The sequence below is a fragment of the Dunckerocampus dactyliophorus genome, chromosome 1 (assembly GCF_027744805.1).
Source record: "Dunckerocampus dactyliophorus isolate RoL2022-P2 chromosome 1, RoL_Ddac_1.1, whole genome shotgun sequence".
Classification (NCBI taxonomy): domain Eukaryota; kingdom Metazoa; phylum Chordata; class Actinopteri; order Syngnathiformes; family Syngnathidae; genus Dunckerocampus; species Dunckerocampus dactyliophorus.
In genome coordinates this window covers 39005094-39020311 of record NC_072819.1, presented here as the reverse complement: position 1 = coordinate 39020311, position 15218 = coordinate 39005094, and the positions used below count along the sequence as shown (strand labels likewise).

The 15218-nt window shown below is 40.1% G+C and overlaps 3 protein-coding genes across 3 annotated transcripts; 1 reads left to right on the top strand and 2 right to left on the bottom strand.

Annotated features, from left to right (window-relative positions):
- Nucleotides 1–145: 145 nt before the first annotated feature.
- timm17b (translocase of inner mitochondrial membrane 17 homolog B (yeast)) lies at nt 146–5298 on the bottom strand. Its single transcript, XM_054792199.1, has 6 exons — nt 3471–5298; nt 2333–2432; nt 2189–2252; nt 1982–2110; nt 1739–1849; nt 146–897 (listed from the first exon to the last, which is right to left on the bottom strand). The coding sequence occupies exons 1-6, from the start codon at nt 3494–3496 to the stop codon at nt 815–817; spliced, it is 513 nt and encodes a 170-aa protein (XP_054648174.1). The 5' UTR covers nt 3497–5298; the 3' UTR covers nt 146–814.
- pqbp1 (polyglutamine binding protein 1) lies at nt 4012–6382 on the top strand. The gene is made up of 6 exons (XM_054792185.1): nt 4012–4276; nt 4353–4464; nt 4776–4876; nt 4948–5127; nt 5220–5277; nt 5362–6382. Exons 1-6 carry the CDS (start codon nt 4189–4191, stop codon nt 5510–5512), a joined length of 690 nt encoding a protein of 229 aa, XP_054648160.1. The 5' UTR covers nt 4012–4188; the 3' UTR covers nt 5513–6382.
- Nucleotides 6084–14827, bottom strand: gpkow (G patch domain and KOW motifs). The gene is made up of 11 exons (XM_054792171.1): nt 14634–14827; nt 14235–14446; nt 14029–14162; nt 13524–13630; nt 11341–11554; nt 11103–11235; nt 9672–9837; nt 9472–9592; nt 8477–8546; nt 6406–6491; nt 6084–6318 (listed from the first exon to the last, which is right to left on the bottom strand). Exons 1-11 carry the CDS (start codon nt 14819–14821, stop codon nt 6187–6189), a joined length of 1563 nt encoding a protein of 520 aa, XP_054648146.1. The 5' UTR covers nt 14822–14827; the 3' UTR covers nt 6084–6186.
- Nucleotides 14828–15218: the final 391 nt, after the last annotated feature.

Below are 15218 nucleotides of genomic sequence, written 5' to 3'. Positions count from 1 at the left end.
ACCTGACTTGCGACCATAAAAAACTTGTGAATGCAGTACTCTTACGAGAAGACAGGAGGTGCACTTTCACTATTTATTTATCCACCCTCACGAGTCTCATACTGATCATGTCGAAGTGGACAATTAAAAAAAACAAAAAACAATCTTTTAAAGCACATTTGATGTCTTTATTTATTTTAACCACTTACACAAAATATTTTCATTAATATAACAAACATTCTACATATCAAACACATGATCATGTTGATAAATTACCTTTTACCCTTTTAGAAGAACAGAAGGATTTTTTTTAAAGTGCTTTGTGTTTGATCGCTATTGCCTCAGTTTCAGCAATTTATAGACAATCAGGTCCAATTTGACACATTTGCTCTTGTCTGTTGCAGCAAGCAATGCAGAACTGTATGAATGAATACTATTACTTTAAAATGGTAAATATTTGATGAACCGTATCAACAGAAAGTTAACCGGCTACTTTCCCCACTCTTTCGACAAAAGGTTCATCTGAATCCCTGCAAAAAAGCAGATATCAAATATTTCTCATAATGTCAAACTAGCTGATGCCCTGACCTTTCTGAATGATCTCATCTTGATCATGTCAACGCTGCATAAAACCAATCCCTAGTCATACAAAAATATCACATCTTTGGTTATTAACATTCACAGTAATTTTCACCTGAGGTAAATACACAGTGCAACAATTTCACACCAAAGTAGAAGACCCTGCCTCCATCTCATCATGTCGGTACCTGCTGCAAAGTTCAAGTGCTTCCCTGCTGGACTTGTGTCGTCATGTCAACATCTATCCTCCGTTGATCTACTGAAACTGACCCTTGGGTGCTGACTGCCGACCATCATGCTTTGGAGGTAACTGACTGGGATCCTCTGCAAAGGGAATGGCTGAAGGAGGGAAACAAGTAGATATGACCATGTCATGCAGGGTTTGAATGTGAATCTGATCTTTGATAGATACTTTGTTACTCTACAAGAGAAATTCACATTTCCAGCAGCTCTGCAAAAATGTCCTAATGAACTTAATCACTTAATCACAAAATAAAACAACCAAGGCAAGACATGAGAGCTACTAAAAAGAAGTAAATAGACTAAGAATAATTAAATCCGGAACAGATTACGTCAACTTTGTAGTGCAATAATACATAATAAATAATAATAATAAATCCATCCATTTTCTATGCTGCGTATCCTCATTAGGGTTGCGGGGGTATGCTGGAGTCTATCCCAGCTGACTTTTGAGCAAAAGACGGGGTACACCCTGGACTGGTTGAATAATAACACATAATAATAACAATAATAATAATAATACATAAATAAGGCTAATAGTGGGTCTCTAAAAATGTTCAAATGCAAATCGACTTATAAGACGTACATTAAAAAAAAGTATACAATAAAAATCCATCCATCTAATTTCTGTAAAAATTTTCTGCTAATCTGCTAAAACGTCACCTTTTTTGATCCATAAAGGCCACAATACTTTTGCTTTTTGTTCAGCAAAGTTAAAGTGAAGCACCATGGTCACATTGGTACAGCCTAAAAATAGACTTGATTTTTATTCTGTGGACCTACACATCACATTTGTTTGTTGCATCAATCTGAGAGGGGAAGCTGGTAATGATCATCACAAATGTGACCATTTCTTGACACACTACTCTGTGTTGCAAGCACTAATCACACTGAATCAACGACAGAGTTGTTTATTTTGCAAAACGTGTAAACAACTCACGATTCTGAAACTGTTGCGCTGTGTATCTTGTTAGAAGGATTCCGAAACCTTCAATGAGTGCGAGCAAAACTCCTCCCATCATGGCGGAGCCCATCATGGTTAATGGCCCACCTGGACAAAACCAAATACAAACACAAAATCCATTAAACCTCACCAATTAACCCAATATGGTCACACAATCAGAGGATGGCAGTGTCAATAGTACGGTCAACTTGGCTGTGACCTATATGAGTTTTATCTCACTGCGTGCAGCCAGTATGGCCCCTGTCATAGCGCCACTACTTATAGAGTTCCAGGGATCCTCTTTTCCTCTGAGGCGAACTAAACCACAGTCAATTGTGGAGAACAGGCCTCCCCATACTGCAAAGCTGCCTGCAAAATTAATCAGAGAGACAACAGATTATCAGTACACTCGACACCTTAGCCTAGTAGGAGCTAAGACTTGCTCACCGCCAATCTGTGGAGCTCTTATCCTCACTGCTTTGCCACTACCTTTCAGCCTGTGTGCAACACCCTGAAATATTACAGTATTGTTGTTCTTGACATTAAAAAAAATACAGAGTCAATGGGGAAAGCATGAGGAGATGAACTTACAGCTGGGGCGTTTCGAAAGCCCTTGATAGCCTGAAATACCCCTCCTCCAATTGCACCCATGGTGAAGGCACCTCCACAGTCATCCACTACCCTCCAGGGGCTGATACAAACATGAGCAACATTCAACAACAGGATAATTGCATTCGACTGGCATACTGTATAACCTTTATTACCCGAGTCCAGGATTTACTTTACATACTGTTGTTCTAATATCAACCCCCACACTGTGGGACAAATTGAGGATCTTAGAAAATAAGTAATGGTAATGGTTTAATTTTATTAGAACATGCATACAAATTACGATGGAATACATCACATGGTACAACTTGCAGTTCCACACGTCCAAAAGGAGTAGGAAGAAGCTGATCTAATTTAATCCTACCCCCCATCCGTTTCACATCAATTGCAATACATTTATTCACTTCCTGTATTCCGAATGTGGTCTTTGCCAGTTAATACATAGGAACATTACGGTAATTAATGTAACAATGTGGTAATATAATTGTCAAGGTTTTTCCATAATATCATAATAGTCATATATAATAATAATAATCAGTATAATAACAAATAAATTGTTATCAGTATAAATAGACATAACATAACAGTTGGAATAACGGGCGAGTACTGATAATGAACTCATAAGAACGAAGAGTAATGAGTGTGGTAGTGGTTAGACATAGCATTTTGTACACAGTGGTTCAAGACTCTTCTTTGCATTTTGCAAACATTAACTGCTTGTAAGTATGTGTCAACCCATACGTTATTAAAAGTGTCAACTGCAAATGTAATTCAAAGAAATGACGAGTCAAAACCAACAGCTATCAACTCCTGCCAGATAGTATAATGTACTTTAGCTTCATGCCAAAGACTAACATTTATTCAGATACCAATTAGCTGTAATAACAGACGAATTGAATGTTCGCAAAGTTGTCAACCGGTAGTTTGCGTGAGCGCTTAGAGACCACAGTTTGAGCTTTTAATTTGCCAATCCCCTAACTAACTGAGCTAACCAGCAGACTCACTGTTAATTATAGGACAGCTTCGACAAGACGCAAAACAACAAAACAAAAACAAAACGTGTAGCAATGGATTGAATGGTTTAACATACAGATCACATAATATTTCAAAGTAATCTCACCAAGGCTCACGAGCATATTCCTCCATATTTGTTATGGCCAAGAAATGTGTGACGTCACTGTCATTACCATCTCTTCCTCCGCCGCTCGATCTACTTCATTCTTTTGAATGCATGTAGGCAAGTTTGGCACGCCGCTTTAAGATGCCACCTAGTGGTCTGGAGTATAAATCGATCACTCGTTCAAACTATGTCCTAAAATAACAGTTTTTTTGTTATAGATGATCACTTTGATTTAATTAGATATCACCAACATCGTTTATTTGTGTGTGCCTTATAAAGGTTATTTTGAAATAAGTAGAAAGTTAAGATGGCAAAAATAGATGGCAATGCTACTACGTCATCAACGTGCGCAGCCTGTACCGCTGCTGGACGTCGTATCGGAAATTTCTGCACCCCTCATTCAAAGAGGCGATTATTTTAAGGTGATTGTTACGTTCCTTATTATTATTATTTATAATTTCCTTTTTGACATTACTTGATATTCACTGATTGTTTCAGTTACCACTTTGAGGAGAACTTCTTCAACGTGAGCCCGCTGCCATTGTTGAATTCGTGGTTACCTCTGTGTTGTAGTGGTTACGCTGAAATTGTGACTTGCATTTAGTAGTTTGCCTAACTTTATTTTTTTTCCTTTTTTGTATTTCGTCAAGTTTCTGAGTCAATACATTTAAATTTGTCATGCAGACAGACAAATTAATCCGCACCCTTTGGCTCATAAATGTTTCCTCCATGTTGCAGAATGCCTCTTCCTCCGGCACTACTGGCCCGCTTGGCCAAGAGAGGGATTGTGAAACCATCAGAGCAAGGTTGGGTGGGAAAAAACAGAAACGCCCCGAGTTCAATTTTATTTAATTCCTGTGCCATATGACATTTTTTCTCCAGGGGCAGATGAGGAGATTATTGCTGAAGATTATGATGACAACAATGTAGATTATGAAGCCACCAGGGTGGAAAATCTGCCACCAAACTGGTATAAAGTCTTTGACCCTGCCTGGTATGTATACTTGATTCCTGCAATACACTGTTGATATTTTATCATTGTTCTCACCACAAAACATTACTTTTAGGATTTAAAAGTGAATAAACAGGTACAAACGGCTAAAACAAACGCTATGTTGGCAGACATTTGTCTATCTGTGCCATTTAACACACACTGTAGAATTGTGGACAATAATAAAGTGAATATATGTATGATCATTAACTGTGAGACGGTGGACTATGGTTCTACTGCAGTCATATTTTCAGTCATTGTAACATTTTAGAATAACAAATGGCAGGGGTAAATATGTTTTCTCTGTTCTCTAGTGGTCTTCCTTATTACTGGAATGTGGAGACAGATTTGGTAGCCTGGCTATCCCCAAATGACCCATCTGCTCAGATAACAAAAGCTGCAAAGAAACAAAAAGGTCAGAAAAAACACTAAGTATATTTTCAAGGTTTGGAGTTCATTTTCTTAATGCCTTGAATGGATGTTCAGCTGAGGGAGATGAGAGAGGTGAGCGTCAATTTGACAAGTCCGATAGAGAGCGGGACAGAGACCGAGAGCGGCACAGAGACAGAGATCGGGAGAGAGATCGGGAGAGGGACGATAGGAGGGACAGAGACAGAAGGAAGCAAAGGCGAGAAGACACAGCCCCTTATAACAAGGGCAAAAGAGGTAAAGATACATTTTCTTTTTTTTTTTTTTTTTTTTAAAGTGCCTGCCCTCTTTGCTTGGCTCTTACCTGTCTTTTATGCAATTGCTTTCAGGCAGAAAAGACGATGAACTGGACCCAATGGATCCAAGTGCATATTCTGATGCTCCAAAGTACAGTATCCCATTAACTCCTGGCCCTGTTGTGTCCAAGTAGAAGTAGTCACAGTGAACCAAAAACATTTTCTGTTTTTACAGGGGCTCATGGTCAAGTGGTCTTCCCAAACGCAATGAAGCCAAGACAGGAGCCGATACCACAGCAGCTGGGCCTCTGTTCCAGCAGCGACCGTACCCCAGTCCAGGGGCTGTACTACGGGCTAATGCAGCTAACCAACTTCCTAAAGAGTAACATCAACTCCCAGCTGTACTTGGATGTCATTTTTGTTTACTGGTAACTCATAAGTTCATATTTCATAATAACATTTGTCTGAAGTTTGGAGAGGGAGTCTTGATGTAATAAGCTCAAATTGTAAACATCAAACATGAGGTAGTTGGTCTGACCTTGCAATACCACTTTGTTCCTAGGGACAGGGGCTAGTGACTCGCTATACTCATTACAGTTGTACTAAACCTGGAGGTAGCCCATGTAATATTCTCTCAGTGGGTGTGGAATATGATGTGCTTGCTTTAGAAACTAGAAGAACAGATGTAAATATGTTTTGATACGATGTAAAGGAGTGGATACTTTGGCATAGAGCCATCGAGATGCATGGTTTGCTAATAAATTGAAAGATAACTGTGAATGAGTCGTTTTAAACCTATTGGTTGACCAACTAATGACATTATTTTCATTCTGTGCATCCACAAAGGAGAATGGGCATGTTCAGAACAACAATTTGGGACTTATTTTCGAAAGACAATGATAATTTATTTTATGTATCGGTATTCTACTTGATACTAAGAGCGCAAATCTTGTAATATCTGTGCATATGCATGATTTTATTACAAACATTACAAAACAATATATTTTCGTGTTACAATGAAACACTTCAGTACAGATGGGATAAAACTACTTACTTAAATTCAGCAGTGGTCTGCTGCTCCCAAATAGTGACAAATACAGTCATAGTCCAAAGTAAACACTTTCTTTTCGTATCTTTCCAGCTGGACCATTGCTGTGCACTTGTTCTTGTCCCGCTGCAGAATACGACCCACCTGTACACACACATTTAGATATAAAGTTGAGGGACAGCATCACAAACACAATCAAGGGATGGAAAATTCAGATGAGTCCTTGCTCACCTGACCCCGGTGCTCGCCAAGTACAACCATTATGGCATCATCATCACCTTTTGGGACAATAGTTTCCAGCATGGTCTCCTTCACATCTGTCACAGGACAAAAAACATGCATTTAAAGTAATAGTTAACATTAACTGTCACTAAACCAACAATTTCTCAAAATAATCCTGTCCAGCACAATTTTGTAATGTACTGTATACTGTAGTTCAAATATACATTCCTGATCAAAATGTTAAAGGGATAGTTCGGATTTTTTGACATGAAGTTGTATGACATCCCCATCAACATTGTAGTCCAATAACAGAGACTTACCCCCCACTTGGTCTCCTAAGTCCAGTTCTGGTCAGATTTCTGTGATGAAGAATGTAGTTCCACTTAGTTGCTGGGGACAATTAAGTTAAGACTTTGGCTTCTCAAAACAATATACGTTCAAAAGATTAATACATTTGCGTCACAAAAATGCTTTCTCAAAAAAAATCAGACCTCACAAAACACTTGGCGTTATATATTTGTCTCCCACTGTATTCCTGCGCACTGTCGCCTGTGCGTTCATGTGTATGTGAAGAAGACGTTTGCATCATCTTCCGCGACAGAGCACGGCGTCCATCTTGTTTACGTGCGTGTTCCAAAGCAGAGGAAGATGAGAGTGTCTTCGTCACATTCACATGAATGCACAGGTGACAGTGCGCAGGAATACGACGGGAGACCGATATAACGCCAAGCATTTTGTGAGGTTTGAGTTTTTGAGAAGGCATTTTTGTGATGCTAATGTTTTAATCTTTTGAACACATATTGTTTTGAGAAGCCAAACTCTTTACTTAATTTGTCCCCTGCAACTAAGCGGAACTATATGTTCTTCATCACAGAAATCTGACCAGAACTGGATTTAGGAGGCCTAGTGGGGGGGTAAGTCGTTGTTATTGGACTACACTGCTGATGGGGATGTCATACAACTTCATGTCAAAAAATCCGAACTACCCCTTTAGGACCAGTTGAAAATTGCAATAATTTACATTTTCCATTGTTGGATCTTAAGGAGGTTGTAAGTAGAGTTTCAAAATGCAAAAAGAAAAATGGGAGTGAAACAAAAAATCTGAGTTCGCAATTTATTGCAAACAGCCATTCATCCATCTTCTATGCCACTTATCCTCACTAGGGTCACTGAGGTATGCTGAAGCCTATCACAGCTCACTTTGGGCAAGAGGCGGGGTACACCATGGACTGGTCGCCAGAATCGCAGGGAACATATAGACAAACATGTTGCATGTTAGGTTAATTGGCGACTCCAAATTGTCCATGGGTATGAATGTGAGTGTGAATCATTGTTTGTCTATATGTGCCCTGTGATTGGCTGGTGACCAGTCCAGGGTGTACACCACCTCTCGTCCGAAGTCAGCTTGGATAGGCTCCAGCATACCCCCGCGACCCTAACTAGGATAAGCGGCATAGAAAATGGACAGATGGATGGCATGTTTTGGAATGTGTGAGGAAACCAGACTACCCTCCATGCGGGCCATTGCAAACAGCCATTAAATTGAAATAGGCTGTTCATCAGCTGACCAAAAGTTTAAGACCACAGCCTTTAAAAGCCCAAATTTTGGCAAAAATTTGAATTCAATGTAATTTTCTGTCGGGTAGTCACGCTGTCTCAGTAAATATAGAGCCACAACAGTCCTGATTGGCTAAGGGAGAACCAGCCCATTGTGTCCTATGTATTGACAAGTATATAAAAACGCGACAGCCGAACAGCGCTGGGACGAGGCACTTCAGAGGAGTAAATACATTGAGTAACTTAATAATTTCTTGTGTCCAAGAGATTGATCATTAAAATTCAAACGAAATGTGAACTTTGAGAGTGTTTAAACAAGCGAAATGTGAGAAAATGTTTGCCTGTCTGAGAAAAATATATTGTGTGGAGTTTTACGGCCTTAAAACATATATGATAATTGCAAACAAATAAAGTTGGCTACTTCGCGGATTTCACTTACTCCGGGCCATTTTGGGAAACTATCCCCCGGGATAAACGAGGGAACACCGTAACACAAAGAAAAACAATAGGTCTGTGTGCTCACCATCTAACAGTCTTCCCTCTTCGGTTCGACAAATGCAGGTGTACGGGGTCAAGACATCCTCCACGCGCATCTGGAAGAAAATGATTCTATTTGTCTATGATCACAATGCTGTGAAATACTCATAGTAGTAGTAGTAGTAGTAGTAGTAGTTACTAGTTAGTAATGTAGAATGGGGAGTCATGCAAGTCTAAGTAATACACTCAACAAAAATATAAATCTAAAACTGTTGGTTTTGCTTCCAACTTTCTTGAGCTGAACTCAAAAATCTATAACTTTTTCTATGCACACAAAAGGCCTTTTTTTTCTCAAATATTGTTCACAAACCTGTCTAAATCTGATAGTGAGGACTTCCCCTTTGTGGAGCTACCGGTAATCCATACACCTCATAGGTGTGGCATAGCAAGATGCTGATTCGACAGCATGATCATTGCACAGGTGTCAGACAATCTTGAAGGTGAAGGTGCTGGATGGAGAGGTCCTTGGCTGGTGTGGTTACACGTGGTCTGTGATTGTGAAGCTGGTTGGATGTACAACCAAATTCTCTAAAATGCCTTTGGAGAAGGCTTTATGGTAGTAAAATGGACATTCAGTTCACAGGCAACAGTTGTGGTGGACATTCCTGCAATCAGCATGACTATTGCATGCTCTCTCAACACTTGCAACAGATGTGGCATTGTCCTGTATGATAAAAGTGCACATTTTTGAGTGGCCTTTTATTGTGGCCAGCCGAAGGCCCAGCTATGCAATAATAATGCTGTCTATAATGGGCATTTTGATCTGCCACACCTGTCAGGTAGATGGATTATTTTGTCAAAAGAGAAGTGCTCACCAACACAGATTAGACAGATTTGTGAAAAATGTTCGAGAGAAACAGGACTTTTGTGTACATAAAAAATCCGATCTTTGAGTTCAGCTCATGAAAGATGGGAGCGTTGCATCTTAGTGTAGCTTTAAAGTAAAACTAGTGAAACTAGCACTATCAGTGCTATTTATACCTTTGAGTTGTAGTACCGACCACCTTTAAAAGCTTTGTCTATAAAACGAACTTTCAAGTCTCTCTGTAGCCAAGGGGGTGAAGCCTTATGTGGTTTTGCTTCTTTCTCTGGAGGCTTCTCTCTGGACAAACATCAAATATGCTTTATTAAAGAGGAAGAGAAATCAATGTTGCCTAAGCTTCCTAACTTCTTGGACATACCGGTCTTTACTTGATTCTCTGTGTTTCCTTTTCCTGTTATCTTTTCCTCCATCTCTCTCTGAAGACTTATGTTTGATGTCATCTATGTGTCGCCTCTCTTTATCTTCCTGTTGGCGTCGGTCGTTGTCCTCTTTTACCTTCCGTTTATGTGCTTTACTGAGACGACCTGTTGGATGGTATAACAGTTCCTTTAATGGACGCACTAGTGTGAATTTCAACATCCTGGTGTGATGAGTAATGAAAAGTCAATGAACCATAAGCTAAACATAAACTACCATATATACTAGTATATACTGGGGGGACAACCTTACTATCAAAAAAGACATTTTGTTCCCTCGCCCACTAAAGAAAATTTTCCTGAGCCACAAAACTAAATAGCTTATAAACTTTTAAGTTTTCATCTTTCTTAATTTTACTTGTTACAACAGAATGCAACAAACTTAAGGTCGGTGTGCATTTGTAACGGATGCCAACCAGTGAGGTTGTGATAGTACCGTGGTTAAACCTAACTTACCGGATGCCTCAGAAATGTGCAGCACAATGAATTGATAGCCTCGTCCTTTTAGCTCGCTGGTTAACGCTGCTTGACTCAAAAACGGTCAAATCAGTGGACTATGCGGCCGCAGGTTTGTGCCCAGCGTGTGCGGGGCTGTACTGCAGGGATAACCACTGTAAATGTGTAGGTCTACTTAATAAATTACTACTTTTCAGAAAATGGGTGCTTGTTTTGTCTTTTTTGTTGTTTCTAGCCACATATCAAGAACATACGGAGCCCGACATCGTTGCCAGAGAAGACAAAGGAATCTGTCCGTATAGAATTAAAAACTCTTATTTCCTTCTGGTATGTTCTTCTGGAGACGTTTCTGTCAAGTCTCAACGAAAGCAGGCAGGCAAACACTGGCTTCCCTCCCTGCCTCACGCTTTTCCAATCACCAGTCAGAACTCAGCCATGATGCATTCAAGGTCTTACAGAAAGCCGGATATTTTTTTAAACTCTTTTCAAAAATGCACACTTTCATCACTCGGGTGTTAAAAAATATTCAAGCATTGCGAAGGAGCCCATAAAAAGGAGACTGAAGAGCCGCATGTGGCTCTTTAGCTGAGGGTTGCCGACCCCTATATATAAAATTCAGTCCTGTTATTTCTCCATCACTGACAAACAGTTCCATGCAACAAAAAAGAAACAATTTCACACTTGCCATGGCATTTGAATATTACAGGTGCTGTTTGTGTTCTATTTTTATACAATTGGAGCTTGTTAATGTAAGTGACCCCCATATAGGAAAGTTGTTTAATTATTATAAGAAGTACCTGATGATGTAGCTGGTAAGTTGTTCTATTATTTAAGGTTAAAAGTAAAATGGCTAAACATTATTTATATCGCTATCTATATCCCATCTAACCAAAATCCAGCTAATTTTCCCCACTTACTTAGGTCTTTGCTGTATCTGTCATATTCCTTTTGTCTAACCAATTTAACAGCATACTGGTGGACGGACACTACGTCACCACCGATGGCCAGCTTCACCAAAACACGAGCGTTGTCTGTGTCCAGAGCTTCGATCTGCAGCAGAGTTATCCAGAGGGCAGAAAAGGTCAAAGTGGGTTGTTGTGTGGCTTCTTTGTTCGCTTTCAGGATGATCGACATGGGAATCAAACACTACTTTACCTTTCCATAACGCTCTTTATGTGCCCCTGACTCCACCAACACGCAGCCTCCACGACCTAACACAAGCGGCTCCTGTTCTTCCTCCTTGTCCCGCTCCTCGCCTGGTTTGGGCGGGCGCCGTCGTTTGCTGGGCTCCAGATCCTTTATTGCTGAGCGATCCGCCCCAAGACCCAAACCTATAACACGGGGCTTGTATTCATATGGCTTCACATCTCTGTCACAGGAAAAGGGTAAAAACACACAATTGTTACTGTTACATACAACTGGAGGGGCTTGTAAGGACAGTAATGTTATCCTAATTCTCCCCCACTCTTCTATCACACTAGGACTAGTCCAGGCCAATACCTGCAGTATGTAGGGGTGTCATGAGACACCCACCTCACAAGACGATACACAAGATTGGGTCGACGATAACGAGACGAGACAAGATTTTACCATTAATTTGAAGAAAAGTACAATGAAAAAATATCACTGGACAAACAAACTTTTTTATTTAACCGAATCACAAGACCATGCAGGTACATGTTGAAATGTTTATTGTCCCACAAATCGGTGCTAAACGATATTATTGTCGACACTTTTGGAGATCAAATAAACCACTGTTATGATAATATATAAAAACAATAAATAATAATATATCATAATAATGCAATTTTCCTTTAAAGGGATAGTTGGGATTTTTTTTTTTTTACATGAAGTTGTATGACATCACCCATCAGCAGTGGGCTATATCAAGAGTGACTTACCACACCATTTGGCCCTGTGAGTCCAGTTCTGGTTGGATTTCCGTGATGAGGAACGGAGTTCTGCTTTGTTGCCGGGTCATTTCAGTAAAGAGGTTGGCTTCTCAAAGCAATGTGTTCAAAAGATAAAAAGAAAAATGCCTCCTCAAAAATATCAGACCTCACAAATCACTTGGCGTTACATTTGTCTCCCGCCATGTCCCTGCGCACTGTCGCCTCTCCATTTGTGTGTATCTAATGAAGACGCTCGCATCTTCTTCCGCTGTGGAACAAACGTACAAGATGGCCGCGGCGCTCCATCGCGGATGAAGATGCTATCATGTAAGTCACTGTTGATATAGTCGACTGCTGATGGGGATGTCATACAACTTCATGTCAAAAAATCCAAACTATCCCTTTAATATGTCATCTTTCACTCTGTAAAGTGATCTTATTTTCTTTTGCAATGAGCCACGTTCCACAGATGGCTCCTGCGCCACACTTTGGACACCCTTGCGTGTTTTGCTGGCAAGGTGAGGTGCTGCCAGGAGGAGGAGGAGTGTGTCCAAGCTCTGCCTGTCCCTCTCGGGTTGTATTGTGAAGGTTTTACAGACCGGCATTCCACTACTGCTGAACAATCAAGATGCTGCTGCTCTGAGCAGACCCGGTGTTGCCATTATTAATGTTTGGTTTAATTTGATTTGAACATTCATGCAAGTTACAATGGAATACGTCACATGATTCATTTCACAATTCCACATGTCCAAAAGGAGTAGGAAGAAGCAAAGCTTATTTAATCCTACCCCCCATCCTGTGCAGTACATATTATATTATTAATGTTGATGGTGATTAATGGTAACGGTGATTAAGGGTGCAGACAAGTCTGAACATCTACATGTTTTGAGCTGAGAAATATTAAGTAACTTTGATAAAATGTAGAATTACTACAGCTTCTCCCTGGATATTAACAAAGTGTTGCAGCTGTTCAACCCCAATGGAAAAAACATCCACACGTCACTTGTTGACGCTCGGAACACCAACGAGTTGTGCAGTTCCAATAATGCCTCGTATACTGCTACTTCCATATTACGTTTACCATCATTCATAGTAGCAATGCCATGGTTCACAGTCTGATTGGCTTCTGGCTCCCCTGTTCTCGCTGGATATCTTTTCTCCAAACGGGAAATCTCGTCACGTTTTAATCTTGTGAGACCCCTAGTAGTAGAGTACTGTATTATCTGTGCCTAGACATTCAGGCTCCTGAAAGGATGGTCTTAAACACACCACTGCTTGTTCCATCCACCCCTCTGACTCTCATTCTCCATGACTGCACTACCCCTCACTTAACATTATGACCCCTTTAAAGCACTGTGCATTAATTTTTCTCGTAAATTTTACAGAAGACACCATTAATTTAACTTCTAATCAAGGTAAGTCAGAACCAGACTGATGATTACTTACTGTTTAAAGGTGCGCCCAATGCCTTCCCCTTTTTTCCAGCCCATCCCCTTCAGCATAGCGAGTCCGTAGCCTTCGACAGGAACTTTCTCGTAATCTTCTTCTGTAGACTGTAATATCGACAGACAAATATTGTTACATGCAACTGTAAAAATCAGTCTGCATTCACTCAAAGTTAAGAGCACTTCATGCTTTATAAATGGATTAAATTACGTACCAACCAGCCACAAAATTAGGTACAACTGTACAATCCAATGAACCAGTACAAGAGGTGTGTAAAAATTATTTCCTGACCACTTTAATCGACTATATCAAAGAGAGTTATTCACTTAACAATATACAGTAGTTACAGGCTTATCTAGTTAATGAGTTGGGGTACAGTATGATACTATGCAGTGCAAACTATGACAATAAACTCTTCCACTCCAAAACAGTTGTCTTTTGACCTGGCATGTTGGACCTGATTTTGCGACGCATTGCTACATTTTTCTAACAATATTTTACTTACTGGTTCAGGCCGCAGTTCCACATTTATATGGTCCCCATCCTCAAAACCATCAGGCACCTTGTTCTGTGCCAACAGCGGAATGGTGAGGTTAAGCTTAGCCTCTGACTGCATCTCTTCAAGCTTCCTCCTCGAATCTACAAAATGTAATGTAGTGACATGATCACCTCCACATAAGGCAGCATGTAATACCGCGTAGGTACACACACCTTCAATGAGCTCTTTTACAGCCTGAGCCTCGACTGAGTCATTCATTTCACTTGAGTCTTGGGTCTTGTCTCGACTTCCATGGCCATTAATTTGAATAGACGCGGTTTTGTCTTTACTTTCATCGTCCTGGTCGTCTTGGCAAGGTAGGCGCCAGCGGTTCTTCAGGATCAGAGGGATGATGCGTTCCGTTGGCGCTTCAGATGGTTTTGTGCTAAATAACAGAGAAATTAGCAAGGCCTAAGATACCGCTGCTATTCATCCAACACATTAGATTTTACATGTACTTACTTCAAACAACATATTAATACAGCACACTAAATCAGAATGGACGTAAAATTCATGTTGATGCGAGTAGTAATCAAACAAAAACACGGTTAGCATTAGCACATGAAGCCTACCTCTGTAATTCATTTCTGGTGATCCCAGTCAAGTAATCTTTGTCTTCGTCCTTACTCGCGACGTCACCAGTCGGAGGTTTAAACTTGCTCAACGTTTTAGCAAAACCAAAAGAAACCGATGTTGTTTTCTTCTCTCCTTGGACCTTAGAAGACGAGGGGGGACACGCACCAACTCCGTGCGACGCCATTGTTGTGTGGTGACGTCAGAAGAGAGAACTGCATCATGGCAGTTGTAGTTTTCTAAGCTAGCACACCTCACTTCGCTTGTTTACACATTCATAACTATTTGCATACATTTCACACCCGTAATCTATCAAAAATACTGGTAAATTTAATAAAAACATATGTAACATTTACTGAATTTAAGTTAATTCATTTTCAACGATGAATAAGACCACATGCATTAACAATTAAAGAGATCAGTTCATTTTAAAAATGTGAGTATGTGATGCTTTTATTTAATTTCTTTTTTTTGCAGGGACAGTGCACATTAGTCAGGTAACATGTCAGTGCTATTTTGTCCCAGTGGCCATCAGCCTTTCTCTCAAAATAAACAGATTAACAAACAAAAAAGAAGTACTGTAT